The sequence below is a fragment of the Lampetra fluviatilis genome, chromosome 4, assembly GCF_964198595.1.
Source record: "Lampetra fluviatilis chromosome 4, kcLamFluv1.1, whole genome shotgun sequence".
NCBI classification, from domain to species: domain Eukaryota; kingdom Metazoa; phylum Chordata; class Hyperoartia; order Petromyzontiformes; family Petromyzontidae; genus Lampetra; species Lampetra fluviatilis.
The window spans coordinates 20,759,778-20,785,925 of NC_136278.1; the positions used below are offsets into that span (position 1 = coordinate 20,759,778).

The following is a 26,148-nucleotide window of genomic DNA, read 5'->3' on the forward strand; positions in this document are numbered from 1 at the left end:
CTTAAATGCAATTCTTCCCTCTTTCAGTATTGGAATATCTTCTTCATATGGAATGTTCTGGTTGTTTTTGTACCTCTTCCTAATTAACTATAACTATAAACATTTTACCAGCTAAGTCCCACGAGCTTAATACAGTAAAACATTTTCAGAAGCAACCTGGCCACATATGATAGCTCAACAAAGTGGCTTATCATGTGAAAATGTAGAGCGGTCAAATAACGTAAACGCACGTTTCTAAATGTGGAGATGTGGAAGGGAAAACTGGAGAACCAGGAGAAAAATCCACGCGACCATCGAGACAGAGACACGCACATTCCAAATATACAGGTGTCAGGGCCGGGATCGAACCCACGAACTCACGACCTCACGACCTCCTGTATACCAGGCTAGGTGGTTAACATTTCACCACTGCGGCGCCCCCGAGGTGGCAACCCAGAATAGATTGCTTTCATGTACCGCACTAATCCCCAAAGCCACTGGGGAACTGCGTCTCTGACCTCTGACCTCCGGGTCTGCACCCCCCCCCCCCCCCCCGCTAAGACGGGTCACGTGAATTCTTAATACTCTCGTTTGGTGGCGCTGAATGTGCCGCTGCTTCCCTGCCGCTTAATCTCCGGATGTGTAATCGACCCCCCCCCCCCGCCGTGGGGGCCACACCCAGCCACACCAATCTGCTTATTCTCATCACGAGCCATTATGAGCTGTGGACCTGTTATCCTGCAACACATAACAGGAGTGCGGGATTTCAAGTCTGTATTTCTGTGTGTTAAACCAACCGTGCTAAATGAAGGTGCGGGGGAAGGACCACAAACCAAACACAAAAAGCAGTTAAAAAGAAATTCGTTTTCAATATATATTTTAAAGTGCATAGCTGCAGTAGCTTCCTAATATCGGAAAGAAGATGGTTCCAAACGGTCACAGAAGCGCATCTGAAAGTGCGTGATGCAGTGACGACCTTTGTTTGATGGCCAGCCAAACGCCACTGCGAGGATGACGGGAATTCGCGTGGCTGATTGCCACCTCTAAGCTCCAAAGAAAACCAGGACGTATCATGGAAATAATATCTCATAATAGCATGAGGGGAGAACAACACGTACATGCAAAGTCTTGAGTGGTATGGTATTATTATGCAACTTACAAGAACTGGCATTTTTTTACCCCAGGAAGATCTATAGGTTTCCCAGGACAGCCATCCCAAAAAGAGGACGAACCTGGGAAAACCATGACAGGTGGCAACCCTGATTTCAGGCCTCGCTTCCATGAAGAAGGGCCATTGCCCAAAACGTCACCTCTCATATTAACATGTTCCCTTCAGGGCAACGTTAATGATGAACGTATTCAGTTTTTATTATTTGCTACTTAACTATTCTATTTTACCAGCTAAAGCCCACTCAGCTTTGTCGCTGTTTTTCAGAGGCAACCTGGCCACAAATGAGAGCTCAACGAAGTGGCTTATTGCGTGGCAATTTATAGCAGCCAAATAATGCAAAAAGCACATTTATAAATGTGGAGGGACAAAGCAGAGGACCCGGAGAAAAATCCGTGCGACCACGTAGAGAACATGCAAACTCCAAATATACAGCAGGGGTCAGGATCGGTCAGGATCGAACCCACGACCTCCTGTATACCAGGCAAGGTAGATAACATCCATCAGCGCAGTACCGCACGAGAAAATGTATAATTTAAGGTTTGGGCAAGAGCGTGGAAACCTGCCAAAGCACGGGAAGGCAAATCGCCCTTTCGCGACCGCTGAATCTTTAATCGCCGATTAGTTTTCATGAAAAGGCAAAAAAAGAGCGCCTTTCATGAAGGTAGGGTAAATGTTGGCGGCGCAGTAATTAAAGTGGGGCCACTTTCGGACGACGGTAATAAAGCTGGCACCGGTCTCTCACTCTCTCCGAGTGGGCGTGGGCAGCGGTGAGGGAGCGCAAGTTGTGGGGATAATCCGTCACTGAGCCGTGCCATGGTGCCGGGTAAAAAGAACCAAACTTTTTAGGTAATGACCCTTCATCGCAGGCTTAAGCGATGAAGGGACATTTTCTCGGAGAGTTTTTTTTTTATGCACATATATATTTTTAATATATTTTCGCAGCGAGAAATGCTTCAGAAGTGTAAAATGCCATTCCCAGATTTTAATTTCTTTAACCTTTTCGCCCGTGTTCTCCTGCTGGCTTTCTTCAGCCTCACTGCCTTCGTCAAGAGGCAAGCGCCAAGCCCGTCAGCTGAGAATTCCCTCCTTAGATTGTGATGACCACAATCTATATACGCTTTAAGCGTGGCTTACTAATAATTCTCGAGAAGAAGAATATAATAATACTACTAATGTTTGCATCCTCTGATGAGCATGGTAGGCTACGTAGTGTGCGGATGAACTTCGACATACATGCAGAAGGTAACAGGTGCAATCAGTAACGCTGTGGAAATGCAAAAGAGAAAGGATATGGAGATGCAATATAGGCAATGTAGGCAAACTACAGTTTTAGGAGAACTACATCGTAAGCAAACTACAATGTGAGTAAGGGCACAGCTTGTGGCCATGCTCATACTGGACGGTGCCGTGTGCAGAAATTGTAACGCCCGAGTCTCGGTGTGCGGCGGTCACGTAGACGCCACTGTCGTCGTCGCAGGAGGTGACCTTTCGCACCGAGAGGCAATCTGCGGCCCTCCCGTAAACCGTCCCTGCTCTCTCTCTGTCCGTGTCACGGCGGCCGTGTTTGTTTCCCCGGGGTACCGACGCGTGCGACCAGTGCTGGATTAAGCTAGTGCGGGGCCTGTTGCAAATGTTATAATGGGGTCCTAAATAAAATAAAACACGTAATTATAAAAAAAAAATACTTGTGTAGTGACATACGATGTCCCTACTGTGTCGGGACTATACGAGCGTAGGGACATATGATGTCACTCCTGTGGCTCGATATGGGTATTGTAGGCGGGTGTCACGGGGGTCGTGTCAGGCCGTGACACGCTGCGTAAACCCAACAGGACACGTGACCGGATAAAGGGAAATTAGGGGCCCCAGGGGGGAGCTTGTGGGTCACGTGGTTGGGGGCCCGGACCTTCCCGAAGGATCGAGAAGGGGGCCGTGGCTTGGGGCGGAGCCGCCCACGCCACAGCAGTTATAAGCGGGGTGTGAACAGAAAGCGGGGCTGTTCGACAACGGGATGAAGACACCATCAACGCTCCTCCAGTCTCCGAGCTTCGTCCGTGACCAGGGAGCCCGTTAACCTGCCCTGGTCACGTTATGTAGTATTCCCTCCCCGAGTGTTAGTGAGATTAGGAAAGGTGGTCACCACCCTGTGTATAACGTTCCCGTTGGTTGTTAATAAATAGCGTTGCCTCCAAGTTGAGTGTGCGCCTCAATCGAACCCATTACATTTGGTGCCAGAAGTGGTACAAATTTTTCTAAGTTAGTCTTAGTGAGGCGATATGCTTACGCATCGCAGACAACCCACCAGAACGTCCTCGGGCGACGACGAAAAAAACATCTCTCCGACAGCCCCGGGGATAGTTTCCCCGGAGGGTGCGGGCGAAGCTTCGCCGCCGGCGGAGCAGCGCTGTGCGACTCAAGCAGCCTCATCATAGAGAGATCACCACCCTACCCACGTCCGCCTCGCTGAGCTGCTGAGTGCCGCGGCCGTGCTGGTCACCGAGCTCAATGTTGGGGAGCCAGCGACGGAGGATGCGGCCGCGTGGCGCCGACCTACACACGCCCGATTCTCCCACTCCGCCGCCCGACCGTTCTGCGGCCATTTTGGTGGGGGAGCGGATACTGCCATTTCCTCCTTCCCGCCAAATTCGCCGCGGGAGATTCAAGCGCTGCACCGTCGACTCCCCTTCGTCTGGGAATTTACAGCAGCTGGCGGGGATTGGGAGGCGTTCACACGCCACTTCTCCGCGAACTGCATGCTGGCGGGCTGGACTGAGGCGGAGGCGTTGAAGGCGCTTCCCACCGCCCTCGACGACAATGCTTGAGCGGCATTTTATGCCATCCCACCAGGAGAGAGGACCACGTTATCGCAGGCCTTTACACAGGTGGCTGCGGTATATGACCCGGGATTGAGCGTTCGACACAGGTTCGCGGCGCGGAGGCGGGGGGAGGCCGAGACGCCCCTCACCTTCCGTAGTGCCCTGTTGTCCCTGGCACAAGCGGTGTTCCCGAAAATGGAGCCGGCGGGTATTGACTCTTTGGTCCTGGAGCGGTTGCTGGCGCTGGCAAAGGAGTGGAATCGCCTTGCCAGCTACAGAGGAGGATGACCCATTGTCCCTCATGATCGCCTGGTGCATTCAAGCTCACCTGAATTTAAAGCGTCGAACGGGGCTGGTGGTGTGTACTGCACCCGCGGAGGTGCTCGGAACATTGGAAGAGGACGAGCCCGCCCAGGCTTGTGATGCAGAGCGGCGACGGAGATGGAGACGCGATCATCCTTCAGGGACCTTCTCTCGTCCTGGCAACAGCCCCGTCGTCTGCTACAACTGCGACACGCCGGGACACGTCTCATCGGGGTGCCGCATTGCTCGTCGACAACTCTCCGGGCCGCCATTATCGCCTTCCCCGACGTCATCAACTTTGAGGGGCCCTAAGGCGAGTCACGGCGCACTACACACTCGGCCCTCATTCCCACCTCACCCATCGCATTCTCGTGTTGGTTAGCGTCCGGTCGTTGTTTGTCCTCGTCGGATCGCGATACGTGAAGGGTCAGTTGGGTCGGGTGGTGGCTGGCCGCTCTGGCTGGCTCAGTGGTCAACGTTGGCCCACCGTGTTGTTGCCGTGGTGGCGGGATCGTCGGCGGTTATCGGAACGATACACAGAGTAGAGGTGCGGATTCTCAACGACACGGGGGCTTCCGCCACCATTATTTCCGAATTTATTTTTTTATATTCTACCATGTGGATGTCGTTCCTTGCACCCTGTTACCGTTCCATATTTTGCCACTAACGGGGGTTCATTAGGCATTATAGGCCAGATATCGACAGAGGTGTCCATCAGCGACATTAAATTGGTGGGGCCTGTCCTAGTTTCCACCTCCCTGGCCGTGCCCTGTCTGTTGGGGACCAATTTTCTAAGTAAAATGCCCTTGAAAATTTTGATAGATCAAGGATGTCTGGATTGCCCTTGGGCCGTCGCGTTGCATTCTTGTCCTCCCCAACCCGAGTGCACACGGCTAACGCAATTGTCCAGGCGCAAGCTAGCGTCACGGTTAAAATTCCCCCTGGAACGCAAATGCTTGTTCCCCTGTGGCTGCGAAAACCGCTAGATTGGGAGGCCACCGCGGGAGGAGTCGTGTTAGGACCCTCTAACAGGGTGGTCTGGGCGATGATGCTCGTGGGGGCTCAGACGGTAGTCTCTAGGGACCAACAGCCGTTCATTCAGATCCTCAATGTCGGGCCGGACGCGTCGGTTATACAGGCGGGCATGGTGCTCGCCCACGCCATGAAGGAGGACGGTAACATTGTGGGGGGAATGGGGGTCACGTCGGCCACAGACCAAGGGCAGGTCAGCAAGGACAGCTGGGCGGATGCCTCTGCTCCGATAATTCGGACTTGTCCGGCACCCAGAGGTCCGCGCTACGCACGCTGTTGCTTGGGTTTGCGGATGTTTTTAGCAAGGGTAAATTTGACATTGGCCGCACGACCCTCCTAAGCCACCATATTGACACAGGTGACTCTTCCCCCATTCGGCAAAACCCTGACCGCTTCAGTCCTACTGAGAAGGAACATGTGCGGCAGGCGGCCGACGAGATGTTGGCCGGCAATGTCATTTCTCCATCCACCAGCCCATGGGATGCTCCAATTGTGCTCGTAAAGAAACATGACGGGAGTTTGCGTTTTTGTGTAGACTTCCTCAAACTTAACAAAGTATCTGTGGTGGATGCGTACCCCCTGCCACGCATGGATGATTCGCTCTGGTAGGAGCGTGTTTTTCTCGACGCTTGACCTGCTCTTGGGATCCTGGCAATTACCCCTGGATGATTGCTCAAAGCCTAAGACTGCTTTTTGGACACGCAGGGTTTATTTGAGTTTAACCGGCTTCCGATGGGCCTCCACTTGTCCCTGGCGAGGTTCCAGAGGCTCATGGAACTTGTCCAGGCAGGACTCTAATGGGGCTCCTGCCTGATATACCTGGACGATGTTATCGTGTTGAGCCGCACATTCGAGGAGCACTTAGTGCGGCTCCGCGCAGTTTTCTTTAAAATGCAGGCGGCTAACCTCAAATTTAAACCCTAGAAATGCCACCTGCTGAAGACGTCCATCCGATACCTTGGACACATCGTCAGAGAGTCAAGAATCGCTACAGATCCAACCCCCAAGTTGGTGGGTGAGGTATGCAGTTTTATCGGATTTGCATCTTATTACTGCTGCTTTGTGCCTGGGTTCGCCACTATTGCCAAACCTGTCCACGCCCTGACGGCGAAGGGCCAAAAATTTCGATGGGGAGCGGAGGAGGAGGCCACATTTGTTGCGCTTCGGGATGGGCTGGTGGCCGCCCCTCCCCTCCGATACCCGGATTTTTCATTACCCTTCATCCTGGACACTGACGCCAGCAACACGGGCATTGGTGCAGTGCTGTCGCAGGTGGTGAACGGGGTGGAAAGAGTCGTGGCATATGGCAGCAGGGTATTGTCCCCGGCCGAGCAACGCTACTGCGTGATAATACAATAAATCGCTAACCTTAAATGCCCAGTCATTCATAAAAGTTGGCGGTGGTACAGTACTATAGTAATAGAGCAAGTGCAGAATCACTTAACCAGAATTGATAGCTGGAAAACATTTAACGCGGGGCACTTGAAAGTGCGGGGCCCGTAGCATATGCAGATACTTTTGCTACTAGTGTAGAGGAGTAAAATACGCGGTGCGCACAGTTAACCGAGGGCAACTGAGGGCAAGCAGGTGCGTGTGAGGTTTGCATGCACAAACCGTCAGTTGTAAAGGGCGAAACAGGTGCAAACAGTGTTGCCAGGGAGACGGGAGATAAGGGTTGATTGATGGGCCGACAGGCGCCAGCCTGGTGAGACCTTACAGAAACGCACGAATTAGCAGAGGCATATAAAGGTGTGTGCATCATGAGCGGAGAGGGAGTTGTTGCGGGGAACCATGAGTGAAGACATCTCACCGCTGCCACTTACGCCGTCGCCGGCAAAGGGCAGTGGCAGAGATGGGGAGTTGTGTGTGTGAAGCTGCTGTATGCGACGACGCTGTGTGCGAATACGCTGTGTGCGAAGTCGCTGAGAGCAGAGCTGCTGAGTGCAGGATAAGCTAGGTGAAAGGTAGATAAGAGTGGGGAGAAGTTACCGAACATATAGTTATAGGAGTGCCTACAACTGGTGCAAGAATAGGTGAATAAAGTGAAAGCAGGTGACTTGTTACAACGTGTCAGTGTGAGTAATTTTTAAACACTACACTAGGATAATCTGGCACTGCGTGCGACCGCTTCACCACCGAGAGAGCGAGCGGCAGATGCCGTGGAGCCCCCTCACTGTGCCTCCTCCGATCATTTGAAGAAAATGGCAGCGTCTGTCCATGTCGAGGTCCCCCCCCCCCCCCCCCGTCTCGACTTGCGCGAATTTGTCATTAATGGCTGCAATATGCTGCAGCCTCGCGGTGTTTAGCCTCCTATGATGTGCAAGAGTATTTGTCTAAAAAAAAAAGGGGGAAGTGCACCGTTGATGTTTTTGTGTGCTTCTCAGCATTGTGGAATGTCTCGCTCCCTCGTTCGGCTAATAATTGGGCCGCTGAGTTATTAAAAGCAGCTCCCGGAGTTTTGGGATCACCATTAGAGCCCAGACAAGGGAAGGATCCGATTTCTAATGAGGGGGTGGAAGGAACGGCAGAAAGGACAAGGATTGGGACTTTTGGAGGAGCTGGCGGTAGGGTGAACCAGATGCTAGCGATAATGAGATTGTAAAAGGTGACCTAGGAGAGGTCAGGTGTCAACCTCACCATGGATCGAGCACAGAAGGAAGCCGACGGTGAGGTGCGGTGGAATCGTTGACATCGGCCGTGATAACTTCTTGACCACAGATACGCTCAGTCGCTAGATATTAAGGCAGTTTTTTTTTTACGTAAGCCAATATTTGTGAACATTCATTAAAGACCGGCAAACTTGGTTGGTTGATTTATTTCTGCGTCCAATGTGCACACGATTTCCTCTCGCAGAGCAAATGCTCCTTCGAAACAAACTGAATTGTGGTTGTGGCAGCAGTTATATTGGGGAAACAAAACGACATGTCTCAGACCGTGTTCGTGAACACAAGGCAGATCTGAAACACGGTAGGACCAATACCTCTGCCGTTTACACCATTGGAACCTCATTTGCCAGTAAAAAATATGATTGTTTTTTTACCCTTCTATCTGACAACAAAACTGACACCTTTATTTTACAAGGAGTCATATTTGCATAGACCACAATACCTGCAGCCATAATGCAAACAAAAAACATAACTCTGATAATATATGCACTGTCCTTGAAGTTGATTGGTCCACACCCGAGACAGCTTTCCTTAAAGCCTAGTCTCACATGGGCTGGACCAGATGACGCCAAAAGGCACACAACTCAAAGACAATGCACCATCAGAGTATGAGAGCTCGGGGTAAGCATTTACAACATTGGAACCTCTTTGCCAGTAAAAAATATGATAATTATTTTTTTTTACCCTTCTATCTGGCAACAAAACTGACACCTTTTTTTACAAGGAGTCATGTTTGCATAGACCACAATACCTGCAGCCATAATGCAAACAAAAAACATAACTCTGATAATATATGCACTGTCCTTGAAGTTGATTGGTCCACACCCGAGACAGCTTTCCTTAGAGCCTAGTCTCACATGGGTTGGACCAGATGACGCCAAAAGGCGCACAACTCAAAGACAATGCACCATCAGAGTATGAGAGCTCGGGGTAAGCATTTACACCATTGGAACCTCATTTGCCAGTAAAAAATATGATAATTGTTTTTTTACCCTTCTATCTGGCAACAGAACTGACACCTTTTTTTACAAGGAGTCATGTTTGCACAGACCACAATACCTGCAGCCATAATGCAAACAAAAAAACAATTATCATATTTTTTCTGGAAAATGAGGTTCCAATAGTGTAAATGTTTACCCCGAGCTCTCATACTCTGATGGTGCATTGTCTTTGAGTTGTGCGCCTTTTGGCGTCATCTGATCCAACCCATGTGAGACTAGGCTCTAAGGAAAGCTGTCTCGGGTGTGGACCAATCAACTTCAAGGATAGTGCATATATTATCAGAGTTATGTATTTGGTTTGCATTATGGCTGCAGGTATTGTGGTCTATGCAAACATGACTCCTTGTAAAAAAGGTGTCAGTTTTGTTGCCAGATAGAAGGGTAAAAAAACTATTATCACCTCTGCCGTTGCTTATCATTGTTTTAACGCTGTGGGCTCACACGAAATTGATTTTTCCAAGACAAAGGTACTTTGCAAACCCACCGGCTACCTTCAGAGATTTGTTCATGAAGCCATTCAGATATATAAACACAGACACAACTTCAACCGAGAAAATTGGTACAAACTAAGCAATCATTGGAAGGATGTTATTAACCAGGTAAAGTCTTAACTGACTGTGATGTTTCCATCCTACATGCCTATGTCAGCTGTTATTTCCGACTCTGTCTCTCTCTCTCTGTGCCTCTCTCTTAGATCTCTCACATGTCCTTTAGATTGCACTCTCATGCTCACATGCCCTTTGGATTGTACTCTCATGCTCACATGTCCTTTGAATTGCACTCTCATGGTGCTAATCTCTCATTAACACTGCTGTTGTGCGCATATGCGGGGATGATACTCTTATGCGGCGACGAAAGCTCATTCATGCCAATCTCTCTCCCTAATCTCCCTCTCCCTAATCTCCCCCATTAACACAACTGACGTGCTTGCGTCCGTGGATGGAATTCCCTTCCAGCTCAGACCCCGCTTGCTTGCTCATCGCCACATACATAAATAACCTTGTTGTAACAGCTCTCTCGCTGGTTCAGCAGTTCCACTGCTGGATTATTTTTTCTGCCTGAGGACGACCGCTTGTGTTGCGATCGAAACGTCGTGATATATATATATATTTTTTCTACCTATGTGACTTTACCGAAAGAACCAAAGAGTATGGATCCCTGCAGTCACGAAAACCTCAAATCAAGATTAGTGTGAAAGACGTTTAAATACATGCATTGCATAAGGGTTTATTGTTTTGCTTTAAAACATGTCCAATAAAGAAAGTAATGACGTTCCATCCTGATGCGTGATTCTATGACTGCGACATGCAGGCTGTACCCACGTAAGATTTAATCAGTCTCGAGACCTTCCCGCACCACAGATTGGCACGGGTCGCTGCGTAGGGTTCAAAAGAAGATAAACATACTTACAAATCAATACTGAATGTTCTTATTATCATCATCTTCATTTACATTTCTAAGGCGCATTTCATCCGTAGATCACAACGCGCCATATATGGAAAGCAGGAAAATATAGAGAACTAGGGTAAACGGTCAGAATTACTAGGAGATCGATTGAGAACAATCACGCATACGAGGGTATGAGCATTAAACGTCAGCGCATATATACAACTTTACTTTCTCTACTTCCTCTTCCGCTGCAATGCAGGTGCCATCGTCAATCATCACCATCACCATCATCGTCAGCCATGGTGAGTTAGCTGCCGGCTGAATATCTCCTCCCCGATCTGCCGCCACCTCTTGCAATTCGACGCAGGTTGCACCCCGCAAAAATTGAACCTTGTGGAGGGACCCGGGGTCCCATAAGCCCCCGGCTCTCGCATAAACTGCGTTGCGACGTCATTTTATGTCTGTTAAAGGCGAACGACACGGCAATCTATTCCTCTCGACGAACTCTACACTATGCGCTAATCAAAGTTTAAAAGTTTTGTTCATGACTATGGCAATTTTGGCAACGACGGGTGCTTGGTGAAGAACAAGAGGATTGATTTCTGGTGGGTCGCTGCGTTTATGTGCGCGGTGGGACGGATTCGCAAAAAATAAATTAATTAATTACGCTTTTTACTTCCTTTTATTCGGGACCCCGGGGTCCCACCATAAGGTTCAGCTCAATGACCCCCCCGCCCCCCGCCCCGTATATCGTAAGAAGGGAATTCAATTCCGCCTCGCCGGAGATTCCTCGCGGTGACACAAACGATCATTTGGATAAGTGCGCAACCACCACCAACAACAACAAGAAACAGCCACACGCCGCTGAGGGGACGCCGCTCTGCCCGCAGATTCATGACCTGGGAGGGTGGCGGTGGCAATGCCGGTTACGACTGTAGCCCCCCCCCCACCGCCTCCTTTCTCCCGACTCACGTTTACTGAAATAGCTACAGATGTTTTTGTTTTACCCGTATACAATCATGTGTAGGCTATAACTATATTATGATTGTTCAATTTTTTTTATTCTAACATTTATGCCCCCCCCCACTCCATGTTGGTCGACTGGACCCTGATGCGTCACATCACGCTGCCAGATACCCCAACTTCCATAGTTGCTTTCCTCGGTGGGGGGCGGGGGGAGGCGCGAGTGAGTTAATGCTCTCATCACAATACGGTCTCTTAATGAAATACTGCCAGTGACTGCCACTGGAAGCATTGTCTCCTTGTAAATGGCCATAATAAACTCGCCCTGTTACGGAAACAACCCCGCGGTGACGGATGTGGCCGTCGGCGCTCGCTAATAGCTTGCATTGTGACCCTGGCGCGGTGTGCCGCAACTATGCATCACCATTCCAAAGCCCCCACGCCCGTGCAACGCTATCCTCAAGCGTCGGCTCGGTCCAAAATAAACCGTACACATCAACGCGGCACGGCGGCATCAATGGGGAGACACAAAGTAAATCAGCATCGCTTTTCTTAACCGCGTGATCGCCCTCAATGGACTCCATTAACCAAAGGTGGCACGTGAAGAGTTGAATCCGCGTTCGCTTTATCGGCCGATGATGGTCGATGAATGCTGGCAGCGAGACCTCTCCAGGTGTTTACGCCGCTCGCCACCATCAACACCATTCCACTTCGCGAGGTCTAGGGAGAATGTTCCGTTAATTCCTGGAAATCCCTGCGAGTTGGAAAAGATTGTGTTCGCCCCATCTCGTCGTAACTCGGCGAAAGAATAAAAAAAACGGGGGGCATGTGAACTGCTGATCTATCGTCAGCTCACTGCCATGGAACTCAAGCACATGCAGGGTCTTGCATTTAAGGCCAGCGGTGCGTTTTCGATGCTGTGCATCAAGAAAGCAGTTGCAGCAAACTGCAAGGATGTGTGGCTGCTGCCGACTTGGCAGTCGCGGCTAATGTAATATTTTTCGTCCATGGTCCCAAACTAAATACTTCACTTGCAGGTGTCACTTAAAACTTTGACGGCACTGTACCAACATCTTTATCGTTACTAGGTATTGACGATCCGCTACTGGGCAGAGGCCTCCCCCACACTGCCGCCATCTCCCACGGTCTTGCGCCGATGCCATGATCCGTCTCACTCGTCCCTCGAGCTGATGATGATCCACCTCTGCGCTGGTCACCCTCACGGGCGCGTTCTCTCCTCCGACGTCTTCCCTTTACGCCCTAGGTCCCATCCGTTGGGCACCATCCCGTCCAGTGATGTGTCCGTGCTCTTTTCAGATTTGGTTCCGTACTCTTTGCCAGTATCCGTGTGTGTGATCCATGCTGTTGGTTAACGTGCACACACCGCTCCGTTCCCTTTCACCATCACTTATATTCAGTTTTGTTCAAGATATTTACAGGGCCAATGGATTGCATTATTTATAAATGTGTTATTATGAATAATATTGGTCGCGAAAGCCTACGTGTTAAACAGAGGGCCAATGGAGTTTAGTATCACAATAAGCATTTCAACTGAGTAGAGTTATTACCTTACTTTCCCGGGGTCCCCAGAAAAAATCCCATTTTAGACAGGGCACAGTAATCCACTTACGCTACTTTCAGGACATACTGTGAATCATTATTATTATGACGCTGGTTTACCAATGAAAGCCTCACCGGAGGACCCTGCCCAGTTGTCGTGATGCGCAATCCCAAATGAATGTGGGTGGCAGCGTGGCTTTGTGGTCAGGGTGCTGCTCCCTTAGCAAGCCGGTCGGCATTCCATTGACAATTCGATTTATTCCCGCTACAGCGGCCAAATAATTACGTAGCGCTGATGTCAGCCGAAATGGCAAAATATGAAAATTGCCCGTGAATAAATTGTGAAGTTACCATTAAATTGGTTGTACTGATTTCGGCTGCAAGCTACAGGGGATTCGTGGCAAAAAAATAAGCTAGGATGCTGTGAAAGACACACGTGCAAAGAGCTACAGAACGTTCGTCACGCGGCAAATGCCTAAACACTGTGAGGCCGGTGGAGGAGTCACCGCATTCAAAACAAAAACCACAGGAGGTCAATTCATTAATCGTGGCTTTCAAACTGTAAACAAAACCAATCACCCGGTGAGAACCACTTAGTGGAACGTCAAACGATAGTTGTCCGGTAGAGACGAGCCCATTCCTGCCAGAGTAATGAGGAACTTCCAAGACTGGATCGGTGCAGGCAACAGTGTCGGGCGCTGTCCATCGCTCATTCGACCCCAGGTGACTTGATAAGCAATGTGGAACACTGCTGCGCTCAGATGTTTGCATTGTGTATCGCTGTCAGGCCAGAGGTTGCGTCGGCGAAACGGTGCCTGGTCTTCACGCGTAGGAGTCGGCGTTCATCGCAAATTCAGCGGCTCGGAATCCACCGCAGAGGCCTGCTCCATGGTATCCTGGCTATGACAGAACGCATCGTCGACACTCACTGGAGGGCAATGGCAAATTGATTCTCACCAATACATTGAGGCCACCCCTTCTGGAATATGGCGAAAGGGCCCGAACGTTCAGAGTTTTGACGCCAAAAGAACAACAGCGACAACTTTGGCATAAACAGCCACGTCTCCATTAAATGTCATCACCGATCCAACCGTGGCTCCCACCCCCGCTGGATAAGACCAATGTCAAAAACAAGGGCGCACCCCGATACGAATGACCCGCAGCATCCGTGGTGGATTCCGTCACCACCGATCCAAGCGGAGACTCGGCGGCACGTGACCTTAGCGATGTGGACCAGACCACGGGCCACGTTGTGAACCTTTGGAAGGGCATGGCACACAACATTGATCAGATCAGTGCATTTTGAGCTATTTTGGTCATGGGCCAAATTTATGCCCGTTTAAAAGAAACGTTGGTCAGAAGCTTTGACAGGGACGTACGCCAACAACTGTGATCGGTTGCTTGAGCCAGCATGGGTGAAACTTTTTCTTACAGTTTCCTATCTCAGTGTCAAGGAGATGTTTGCAATGCAGCTGGGCTCTGATGTCTGCAGCACAGGTTAGCATGGTGCAAGGTGGCCTCTGCGTCCAGGGGAGGTTAAAGTTCAGCAACTCCCATTTTTTCCCCACCCCAACCCCACCGGGTGGTGATGATCAGGGCGATGGGTGGTGCAGGCCACGGCCAGCGTCCAGCCACGGCTATGTCTGGAGACAAATACGAGCCATCGTGGTTTGATGTGCGTTACAATTGCCAGACAAATTGAAATGTTCCAGAGAGTTTTACTTGTCATCCCTTAACATTACATTTGCATGCCACAACGCAAGGCAACAAAAGTTACAGAGCAATGTTTTTTATGTACACACAGTATAACTTATTATTCATGACTACTGTTAGATATGCAGTGGTGGACGACCATCCATGACTCATTAACAATTCATTATCCGAGATTCCTTGAAGGTTAGCCTCCTGTGTATTTATCGATAATGGTGAAATAATGACAGATCGCTGATGCATACTGATCTGTCGCACCTCCGATTAGCACGGTTGGCTACGTACAGTGCGAAAGAAGTTCAACATACATGTATGTGTGTATGCAAATCAACTGGTGACACCAAGAAAAATCAGCTTCTCATTTATTCTCATTGTTCCATCAACGCAGCGTGGGTGTCCGTGTTTACGCGGGCGTCCGTGCAACACTCTCGGCCAACGATTCGGCGAGTGGGCTGAGGCCCGAGGAGAAATCGACGTGAAGCTTGGCATCGTTGATGGCGGGGACCACGAGGTGTCTCGTCGACCCATAGCAAATGGTGTCCGGAGATATGATCGTGCACTCCTCCGGCTCGGAGACTTCCTGCCGCTCCCTGTGGATGACAACGCCAGCAAGTTCGCATCGTGCGCTTTCAGATGCCCTTCTGCGGCCGTCTGGAACGCTCTTCCTCCCGATATTAGAATGCCACCGGAGCTATGTACTTTTTCATTTAGGTTGAAAACTCATTTCTTTAGAACTGCTTTTTGTGTTTAGCACGGTTGTCTCCGTACAATTCGAAAGAAGTTCAACATACATACGTACAACTTAGTGGTTAACAATCATAATCGTTGTTATTATCATCGTAATATTGATCTTAATTATGGAAAATAAAAAATTAACCGGCAGTGTGCGGCGATTGTGGTCACCACTCAGAACAGAACCGTTGAACGTCTAACAAGTCAACGCCTGATTCACAATTACGAAGGAGGAGGCGTGATCACACCACTCCACGACTCTTGACGACGCAGTCGTCTGGCTCAACCACCTGAATGCAAATTTACAGGCAGACCTCGCTTAGCGCATATCCCGTAGAACGCTAATTTGTGATGGCGCTCTTTGTCCTGGAGAAAAAAAACATGAAATCTAATTATCTAAAATGTTTGTTGAACATCTTTCGCACCGTACGTAGCCAAAGTGCTTTTAAGTGAGAATATACAGCAGTGCTGGCTGAGGAAACCTCGACCCATCATTCACTCATCCAACGAGTAATGCAAGCTGTGAGCCAACCAAACCCCATCCCCCCTATTTCGGTTATCACGATTCATGGTAGCGATTACATTTTTTTTAATCCACATTTTAAGTTTTTTCCCCCAATATTATTACAATGCGTTTGTTTAGCCAGGTAAGGAATCGCGAGACCAGGATAGAGTCTCACTCTGGCTCCACTTAAAAGAAACCTCACCACAGAAATGTAGACTGAGGGCATCACTAAGACCCGGATTGGGAGCACAGCAGCTCACGCAATCTCGTCCCTAACCTCGTCTTCCACCACTACATTGTAGGAGTAAAGTAGAATGCACTTGTGAGTACAGTACATAATACTTATTGATATTATATATGTTTTTACTTGTTAAATTATCTTTATATTATTAGTGGTATTACCGATACGCCAATGAAGCCCTCATATACGCATCCCCATATATATAATTATATAATGACCCCCTTCATATCACCAGGAACGCATCTTGAGCGCTAAGCGAAGTATCCCTGTACAGCTGTTGATCCACACCACTATCAGCCATAGAAAGAATGATCATCGTCATCATCATCATCATCACCACCGTTGTACGCCGACAGCCCTTTCGTCGGTCCACTGCCAGTTGGGAGCCTTCTCGCCCCGTGGAGGTCGTCGTGGAGGTTCATCAACGTCATCCTCTGCTAATTTTACCCACTCACCCCTGACATATAGTGGGGGGGGGGGGGTGGGAATTCCTAAACTATGTTCCCACAACTATGCACCCTGCCTTCACCGACCCGCACTGATCAGCGAGGCGATGTATGTATGCTGAACTTCTTTTACATACGGTGCAAAAGAAATTCAACTTACGTGCATACTTCACAGAGTTAGTCAGCGCGTTTCAGTGAAGGCAGGGTGCACAGATGTGGGAACATTGTACAGGTATCCCCTTCGCTATGTCAGGGCTGCATTTGTGGGAAATGCTGTTGTGTGTGTTACATCGAAAAGGTTATTAAACACACACACGCACACACCGGCCTCCAGGAGTGTGGGTGAAAGTGATGGAGGATTACGTTGATGAACCTCAAAGGGCCTGACTCATCTCAAGCAGACACAGCTGCGTTTATAACAAGACACCGACGGTTGGAATATTTTGGAATTAGCTTCAGGGCTGAAATCGTTGCATGGGCTCTATTTTGAAGGAGGATATTTCAAATTAAATTTCCTTTGAGCGAAAATGTTATTGTAGAAAAAAAAAATATATATATATACGATGAAGTTTAATATGTTGGCCATATTCAGATGCCACTTCAGAAGCAGTCCAGTTAATAAACTTAGCAAATTGGTTCGGCGCATGAATACCTTTCATCTGTGGAGCAGTAGCTTCTCAGGCTGAAAATAAGCATAACCACAGCCTGCAAAAGAAAAGAGTTTCACACCACACACACACATGCGTTCACATGATACCCACGACAACATCATCAGCAGCAGCAACCGTGAATCTATCCACTGCTAAATTAAGCTTGCCCCCCCCCCCTGGCCCCCCTCCACCTCAATTCGTTATCATCTCTCACGGTGTGGCATTAAATAATAATCGTGTTTTTTGGGGGGGTTAGGATCACAGAAATATAAACGTGTCGCTAAACCAGCCTGCCCATACAATACAGAGGTCGCGCTGATTTGATCTCCTGGTGCGGCAATTGAATTCGTTACGCAAACAAAAACTTTCTGTCCGCCCAGCAGGATACACTATGGCCATCCCCTGATGAAGCTGGTTGTAATTACTGGCAAAACGTCGTACTCGAATTGTAAATGTTGTGAATTTACTTTCCAACACACCGGTGTGCTGAAGTAGTAACTAATTGGCATGTTTTGTTTACGTGATAAACCTTACTAAGTGGCTGAGTTAGGTGGTTGCGGGTTTAACGACACATTGATATTTACGCGATCCTTCATTGATAATATTGGTCATTAAAGCCTCCGTGGCAATTCAGTTCACCGTCCAAATGCATGCGGGCCGATTTCATGGCTTCTTCCCCACAGCGGACCTCCTGCATTTCTGTACAGCATCTTTAGATGCAGCCGCATTTCTACTCTAGGTATTATTATTATTATGAGCATCGTATTATTGTGACAATCATTATAGAATTGTGTCAATACAAAGTGCCACCTGTCTGGTATAATCGTGAGCGGGAGCCAAATCGTTCCGGCGACGATTCTCTTCACTACCCTGCGCCGTGACGAGCTTCAGTCCGGGGGGCAACACAGCCCCCCCCCCTCTTCCCCCGGGGGGTGTGAGCGGGGGTGGGATGTGAACGGGCCCCCCCTCGGAGCGGGGTGTCAGTGGGGGGCTCACCGGGGGATTCTGAGTGGGTGGGGCCCTTGAGAAGGGAGGAGGGTGCGAGTGGGGTGGGAGGGTGTGAGCGGGGGCCCACTGAGGGGGTGTGAGCGGGGTAGGGAGGGGGGGTGAGCGGGGGGCCCCCCCTGGGTGGGTGGGGGGGAGGTTCGCACCACGACGAAGAGGATGCCGCCCTGCACCGAGGCGGCCCATGCAAAGGGCAGCACCCGCAGGATGAGCCCTCCGAACACGGGCCCCACGCACTCCCTGCAGCGCGCACAAGGACAAAGATTCCCCGTGTAGTCTTCACAGACTGTGTGGGGCAAGTGCTGTTAGCGAGCAGCACCTACGAAGGCCAGAACAACGCCCGGCAGCCTTTGTCTCCCCAGTGGCAACGTTTACACATCGCACCAGGTACTCATTTGAGACGGAGTAGACCTAGGAGAGGCCCAGTACCGTTTAGATAATCGTCACCGGTGTTGGGCGTGAGCGGGAATCGAACCCCGGGTCTCTGGGCTTCCCACAAATGTACAATCACACATACATCAACAACCACCATTCGCATAGAGCAGTCATCCCATTGTCAATGCTCTTGTGCTGAATAGGTGCACTCACACCCATATGAAGTCGTGATGGCACAAAATCACGTGACAGACCCAGATATTTCCATTAACAGAGCAAGGTGATTCACTTCCTCCACCCCTCCACTGCGCCAACTCGCCGAGCTTCAGCAACCACCGAACCGCGTCTGCGACTGCTCAGAGCATTTGCTCCCGCTCAGCCACACGCACACTCGCCGAGAATGTGTGGCCGAAACAGATGAGCCGCGGTTGGCCACGTACGGTGCGAAAGAAGTTCCGCAAACAGTTCCCGCCGATTCAGGGGTGCAATCCCATCCTCTCCCGAAAAAAAACATTCGGTCTTGAGACAACTATCACTCAGACACCACGTGCCAACGACCGCCCCAATCCAAATTAGCGACGGCACCACGTGGGAATAGCGCGGACGCCAAACGCGCCGTTACGTGACCTTTAGGAGGCACCGTGAGCAACGATATTGAGCTGTAAATCGCGGTACGACGCCGTTATTGTGCGAGGACCGTTCTTTACGATGGGGGGCGGTGGGGGGGGGGGTGCCGGGGAGGCAAGCAGGCAGGAGCGACATTACGTTACCCCAGACACCACACGGGGAGGCAAGCAGGCAGGAGCGACATTACGTTACCCCAGACACCACATGGAGGTGAAGAGTCCTGACACCAGCCCGAGCGTCGCCGCATTGTCAGCAAACCCCACCTGGCTGCAGAGACAACGCGGGGGGACTCGCATCAGACGCGCAAAACGTCGCGAGTCGCGTCATGAAACTTCCGAGCCGCTCAGGAAGGGACCTTGTCTTGTCATTTCGCGCCGAGGCCGCGTGTTTCAGGCCGTCCGGCGTGTGGACCCTTCACGCGACAGAATGGCCCGTGGAAAGTGGATAACACAGAGCTACCTCCGAGATCGCATTCCAGTGACCTCTGATCCACCCACTGTGCCGCGGGGAGTCATGTTCGTCACGTGACAGACAAACGAATAAGCGTACTAATCAAGGAGCTGGAATTAAGCCAAATTAAGGGGGCAGAACCAAATTTAACGTGATGGGTTTGTTGTGAGCATCTCCCCTCCGCGTAGCCACTTGCACACTCACCAAAATTTCATGAACAGAATTGTTCTGCCAGTTCTGTGAGCATCAACTCACGTGACCTGAGAACCCGGTTTAATCACAGGTGGCCGAAACAAAGACGCGGACCCACGATCTCAGCGTCTCAGATCCCCCAGCCACCTCTGCATTTTCGTTTTCAAAGTGGGCTCACGATGGCTCTTCAGGCGCCGTGCCGTTTAACACCGCTGCAGTCACAGAACTACAGCACTGATAAATGTAGTTTCAACTTGATTTTTAATCTCGTAGATATACGCTGTGTCCACCCGGGACACAGCGCCACGTGAGTAAATTTTAAATGTGCCGTCATTTAAGACATGATGACGGTCTGCACATCTTGACATTTACACAGGTGCTGTTTAATTATGTTCAATGAATGGTCAATAGTTTCGGTTCTATGGACACAATTGCACTCTGGCTTCTTTTTAATGTGTCTCTATGAGCGCATGTAGAGTCTATGGGTCTCTTCAGTATATCTTTGAGTCTCCATGTATCTCTATGGGTCTCTATGGAAATCTCTGGGTCTCTATGTATCCCTAAGAGTGTGTATGGGTCTCTATGTATCTCTATCGGTCTCTTTGCATCTCTACAAGTCTCTGTGTCTCTCTATGGGTGTACCATATGGTCCATAGTTCCGGTTGCATGGCCACAATCGCACTGGTGTGACTTGTCTGTGTGTTGTACGGTGTGCAGTATCTAATGTGCACACTCCCATTAAATGGTTGGGTGAGGTCTGCCGGCGTAACGTTCGTTTCTATCCAGGGTACACTGTGGATATCCACACATATATTTAACTAAATCATACTCTGACTTTTTAAGCGTATGTGTGCTGACAAGGCGGCGTGAAGATCTTTAAGAATATCTGCACGTCCCACGTGCGCTGGCCTCGTGCTGTGTTCGCTGCATGTACTTGGAAGAATTTTCCGCATACGTTAGATTATATCAAAATATACAATATTTAGGTCGCATCTGCAATGCGCCGAGATTCGAGTTTTGAAATAAGTGCCAAGAGGCACTACTTATTATGTACTACAATGCTCTTCACACTGCGTGCATCCGATCTCGTCAGATGTGGGACACGCTAAGCAGGGTTGAGCCTACACAGTGCTTGGATGGGCGCCCAAATCGCACAGGCCGGGTGCGATGGGGCCGCGGGCCTACGCTCGGGCAATCACACGGACGGCAGTGTATAACAATAAACTTAGCGTTGTACTGATCTTCTACGTTTCCATGTCGATGTCCCCCCCCCCCCCACCAGCTGACCCCCCCCCCCCCCACCTGCCACCATCAAAAGCCTGCACTGACCAGGATGGAGAAATATGGTCGAATAATTCTCACAGAACAATGTACCGGCATGAGGAGAGGCATTCATCCAGCAGTGGATTGAAAACAGGTGCTGTCTAAATGCGAATGTGTTTCGGAAAGCTGCGTTTTAATCGAGCCTTCTCATTATATGGCATTGGCAGAAACACAAACAACAAAAAAACTCATGACGCACACATCAATATTGCTGCCCTCATTAGGCAACAATTTGGGCAACAGCTCCCCGTCTCCGTAGCAGAGAGACGCGTTCCATTGAGGTCGCTCGTCGCTTCGCCTATCGGGCCACGGTGACCCACTGTAAGTTCAACGAACACCGGGGGCGGACGCCGCGTGACGCAGCCGGCACCATTCGCTTGGCACGGAGGGGGATCCGCTCACAAATGGAAGGGGGTGGGATGGGGGGTACAGGGGAGGCCACGCAGCCCGAGACGCTGTGGAGGGGGGAAGGGGGTGGCGCAGACGTGGCAAGATTGGGAGGCGAGAGAGCGGAGCGCTTAACTGTGCCGATTCCAGGATGATGGAGTAAGCCGGGACCAGGGTGCTCCCCAGGCAGATGCCCATGATGACCAGAACCAGAACCAGCAGCCACACCTGGCTGCACGCCACACACACACACGCGCACACGCAACACACACGCACCAGTTTGTATGTAAAACAGTAATATATGTGATAAGCAAATGTGTTGGAAAATGCTGCCTCTTCTTCAGGGAGAGGGAGACGGGAGAAAGGATGGCTGACTTGTCAGTGAACACTGAGTGGAGGAAAAATGCACGTAAATGTTTTTTTTTACGTGAGCATTTTTGTATTGTTCTGTATGTTCAACTTATTTCGCACCGTACGTAGCCAACCGTGCCGATCGGCGGTGCGGTACTTCCCCTTGCAGTATCACCCGCAGGAGTGATTGTGTGATTGCCCACGACGAGAGAGAGCGCGGCCGCCACACGCGACGTCAGTGGCACAACCGGGTCAACATTTCAGAAGGACCGAATAGATTTCCAACCCAGGGTACCTGCAACCGTATGCCATTGCGTCGCTTTGAATGTGGAAGTACCACGAACAAAAAAACATTTACGCGGCTGGCCATTTTGCCCTCTCTACCAGGGCGCACATCTGCGTGACTCTAGGGCGAGTTGTAGGGGGGGGTGTCAGAAAAAAAAGTATAGGATTTGCATTAATTGAGCGCGTAAAATACAACGGCGTTCTGAGTTGTTATAACCAGGGCCTCATTTCAGCCGAGTCTGACCGTTCGACTAGCAGGAAACATGATCACACCCAGGCACACCACATCCAGTAAAATACCTCTCGCCAAGGCTGCGGCTTATATTTGTAACTTGCGACCTACTCCTGTCTACCTGCAACCTGGAAAATGGTCGTTGAGAAATTAAGCCCCGATTAAAGCAGTGGTATATGTTAAAAGTGTTGGTGTTCTGCCCCATGGCATGGTGTTGAGTTTGGTCACGTGACCAGGACGTTACGATTTAAGGTCCTCTAAGCCATGAGGCTGGATGTCAGCCATTACACAGAGTACAAAATGGAGGCACAAATAGCATCTCAGTGAAGACACGTGCATCTGTTCATTGTGGGGCTTTAAGAAGCATTGTCTGTAAGTTTGTTGATGTTCTTATAATACTGGGAATGCTGTTATGTTAGCATTGCCGTTATAATGCTGTAAATAGCTTTATAATGTCGTTAAATTGTTATGAAAATATGAGGCCTAGTTAACAACGAAGCCTGCCACTTGCATTATTGTGAATGTTACTTGTAATTGAATAAGTCGAGTGAGACTTGTACCCATGTAACTTTAATGCGATCTAGAGAGCAAGGATGAAGAAGTATCTCATCCACAGTTCAGTGTTATGTGCAGCGCTGTACATTTCAGCTGCAGTATGGTGATTACACAAAGTGTCTTTATTTAACACAGTAGCTTATTCTCTTGTATAGCTATTCAGTGCTAATGTAGGTGCCTGGTCCATCCAAGACCTATTGTTGAGTTTCATGTTATCTAAGACAATGTTATGATGATGCAGTCTTCATTCAAGTATTAACAGATGCTGTATTTTGTGCTGTGTTTTTCTATCAGTTTTACCTCGTTCTATTAATTAAATACGTTTGGAGTCGGATGTTCACCCTGGCTCTCAAGGTTTATTGAATGCAAGGTTAACTACTCGGATAGTGGTGCAACGCAGCGCACAGCGAGGCCGAGACAGTTGAGAAATGCTGCTTCTTCTTTAGAGAGAGAGAGAAACGGAAGTAAGGATGGCTGAATTGTAGGTGGACACTGTGAGTGAAGGAGAAATGCACATTTAAATACATCTAAGCATTCTTTCGTATTGTTCTGCATGTACGTTGAACTTCTTTCGTCAGCGTAGGTAGCCAACCGTGCTAATTGGCTTACGCAACTGACAAAAAAATGAACTTTTAAGAGTTGCAGATATTTCCCCAGCCGCCTGCAAACGAGGGCAAGTTCCAGGAAACAAATCAGGACAAGTGGCAACCCTGGGAGTAAAGTACTCCAGCCTCACTGCCCTCGCAAGCTACTCCTCTTCTCTCCACCAGTGGGCCTCTGGCCTCTGACAGCACTGACCTCTCGATCCATCTCCATTACAACAGGGGCACTTTACCCTGGTGTCCTTCCCCCCACCCCCACCGCCTATTAGTGCCGACCCCTGTCCGTCAGTCGCGCTGAATCGTGATCGCTTCATTCACAGGGTCACCGTGACCTCCTTTCATTGACGGGAGTTAACCAGCCATGTATTTAACACCTGCGCGTTGCTGTCTGTTGCTATCTTCCACCTGGTTTCCTGCTATGGCATGTGAGCATCAATAAGCACTCCCAGCAGCTAGGAGTTGCATTGTGCGCTCGGAGTTGTATTGATGCTCATTGTCAGACCAGGAAACCAAGCAGAAGATAGCAACTGACAGCAACGCACAGGTATTAAATACAGCGCTGGTTAACTCCATCAGTGATAAGACGTCACAGTGACCCTGTATATGAAGCAACACATGCTATTGTTAAACATCCACAGCTTACTATTTCATCTACGAAACGTCCTGATGTGGCCAGGATAGTCTCGGTTTCAACAAAATAGTTTCTGGTCACCCAAAGTAATTGACAAAAATTTAGATGTTTCACGCTCCACTCGTGATAAAGGCAAAGGGCGGAGCTATCTGTGCATTGGGCGGGACCTACGAGGAGTAGGTGGGGCCAGCATCTGGTTGGCGGTGCTAGTGGAGGAGTGGGCGTGGTTATGTAAACATGGGCGGAGACGACGGAGAGGGAGGGGTCGCAAGCTCATTATGTGTTCACCCAAACCGTGGAGAGCGTTAATTTACTCCACCGTTGGGTGATGGGCGACGCGTTTTTCACCCAAAAATCTGGGTCGACAGAAACGCTGGCGTTTAAACACACAAATAGGACCGCTTCCGTTTGCTCAATCCACTATCCAGAGAGTTAAGCACCTCTCACCGATGTAAAAAATAAAACCCCACCAACACCGCCACCGCTTACAAACGAGCAAAAAAGCCGCGGTCGCTCACCCCGAGTGACCGCACATCGGGGACACCACGAGCAGCCGCTGCCCGCGGGCGTCATTCGCGACGCCATTGCGGCTAAGGGCCGGGGTCACGGCTGGGGTCAGGGTTAAGATTACAGTCACAGTGGGCAAGAAAAGTCGTTAGAATGACTCCCAGCATGATGTAATTATCACAGAGGTGCGTGATTGTGGCCAGCAATTGGGAACGCCACGATGACATTAGCAACGATGCTCCTGTATAAATATGTGAAAAATAGTCCTGGAGTGGCTTTTGCGTGAGCTTTCTCTGGATACTCTCTGGTATATTTCCACTTGTAAAATGAGGGATTTTCTGTGATATAAAAAATTTTCTGTGACATAAGACATTTTTTGTAACATGAACATTTCTGTGACAGAAGATATATTTTCCAAAATTTTCCTGAACAAAGAGTCTTCGGTGAGGCTTTCCTAGATAGACAAATAAATACCACTATTAAATTCAAGCTTATGATCGTGAGATGTGCATCCTGCAGTACAGTTCCAGCTAGACAGCTTTTCAAAACAGCATGGAGTCAAATCAGTTTGTTGCAGGATCATTTCATGTTGGATGGGCATATGACTGTAAACATGTTCGAATTTCACCCTTACATTTTTTCAAGTGTTTCAGTCATATGTGCAAAAGAAGCCGAAACAAGCTTGGGCTGACAAAGTGCAGAGATGTTTCAAACAGGTGTCTGTGTAGCTGTGTTATGGGTGACATGTGGAGGGTGACCTATTTTCATAACAGAATACGACACTTTCAAAAGGGCCCTAACCTGGCCAAAGCCATTATAACTGGAACCACGACGAATCAAAATTAAATTTTAATTTAATAACTAGACTAAGAATGATTTTGGCTACTAATTTTTGTGCCCGATTACTTGGGGTCCATTTAAAAATTGGTGGCCACCCCGATGAGACCTGTCAATCACCTCCCAACCAGCGACACACTTGCAAACACCGTTGATGATACTTTTTCTTTCCCAACTATTGTCCGATTGGCACGGTTGGCGACGTATAGTGCAAAAGGAGCTCAACACGCACATACAGGTTATCTAAACAATCGAGTGACAAAATGTATAATCGGTCGAGCGATCAAAGACTTCAATATTGACGGCCAAGCTGTTGATTCCAACCACCAATATATTTTTTCCCCATGGCCCAGTCAACGCAGGTACATATTGGGCAGCATCTGTGACTGGATTGGAAGCCAATGACCACACACACAGAGATCATGAAACCAGATGCGTGGGAGAGCCAGCAGGTGTTAAACCCAAGAGGGAAAGCTTGTCTTTCAATGTCTCTGAACTGCAGCCTTGAACTCTAAATCTCACAAGTGCTGCCTCGCTTTCCTGACAGACGCATTAATCCCAGAACACTCACAGCTGCTGCGTCATAGCTGCTGCTCGACAGGGACACTCAGTTTGATTCATGTCG

General features: G+C 49.4%; 1 protein-coding gene and 1 long non-coding RNA gene across 2 annotated transcripts in view; one reads left to right on the top strand and one right to left on the bottom strand.

Moving 5' to 3' along the window:
• Positions 1-4,538: 4,538 nt before the first annotated feature.
• LOC144931648 (uncharacterized) overlaps positions 4,539-26,148 on the top strand; it is a 106,358-nt gene continuing 84,748 nt past the window's right edge. The window contains exons 1-2 of the long non-coding RNA XR_013636583.1: positions 4,539-4,582; positions 10,617-10,659. This is a non-coding gene — a long non-coding RNA (uncharacterized LOC144931648). The remainder of the gene's footprint in view (positions 4,583-10,616; positions 10,660-26,148) is intronic.
• The window catches only part of LOC144931324 (MFS-type transporter SLC18B1-like), a 78,636-nt gene continuing 67,404 nt past the window's right edge, over positions 14,917-26,148 (bottom strand). The window contains exons 10-14 of the mRNA XM_078855125.1: positions 21,660-21,755; positions 19,364-19,438; positions 18,316-18,409; positions 17,167-17,219; positions 14,917-15,180 (exon numbers count right to left, since the gene is read on the bottom strand). Of these exons, the coding sequence (XP_078711251.1) occupies positions 14,994-15,180; positions 17,167-17,219; positions 18,316-18,409; positions 19,364-19,438; positions 21,660-21,755 (505 nt within the window). The 3' untranslated portion in view covers positions 14,917-14,993. The remainder of the gene's footprint in view (positions 15,181-17,166; positions 17,220-18,315; positions 18,410-19,363; positions 19,439-21,659; positions 21,756-26,148) is intronic.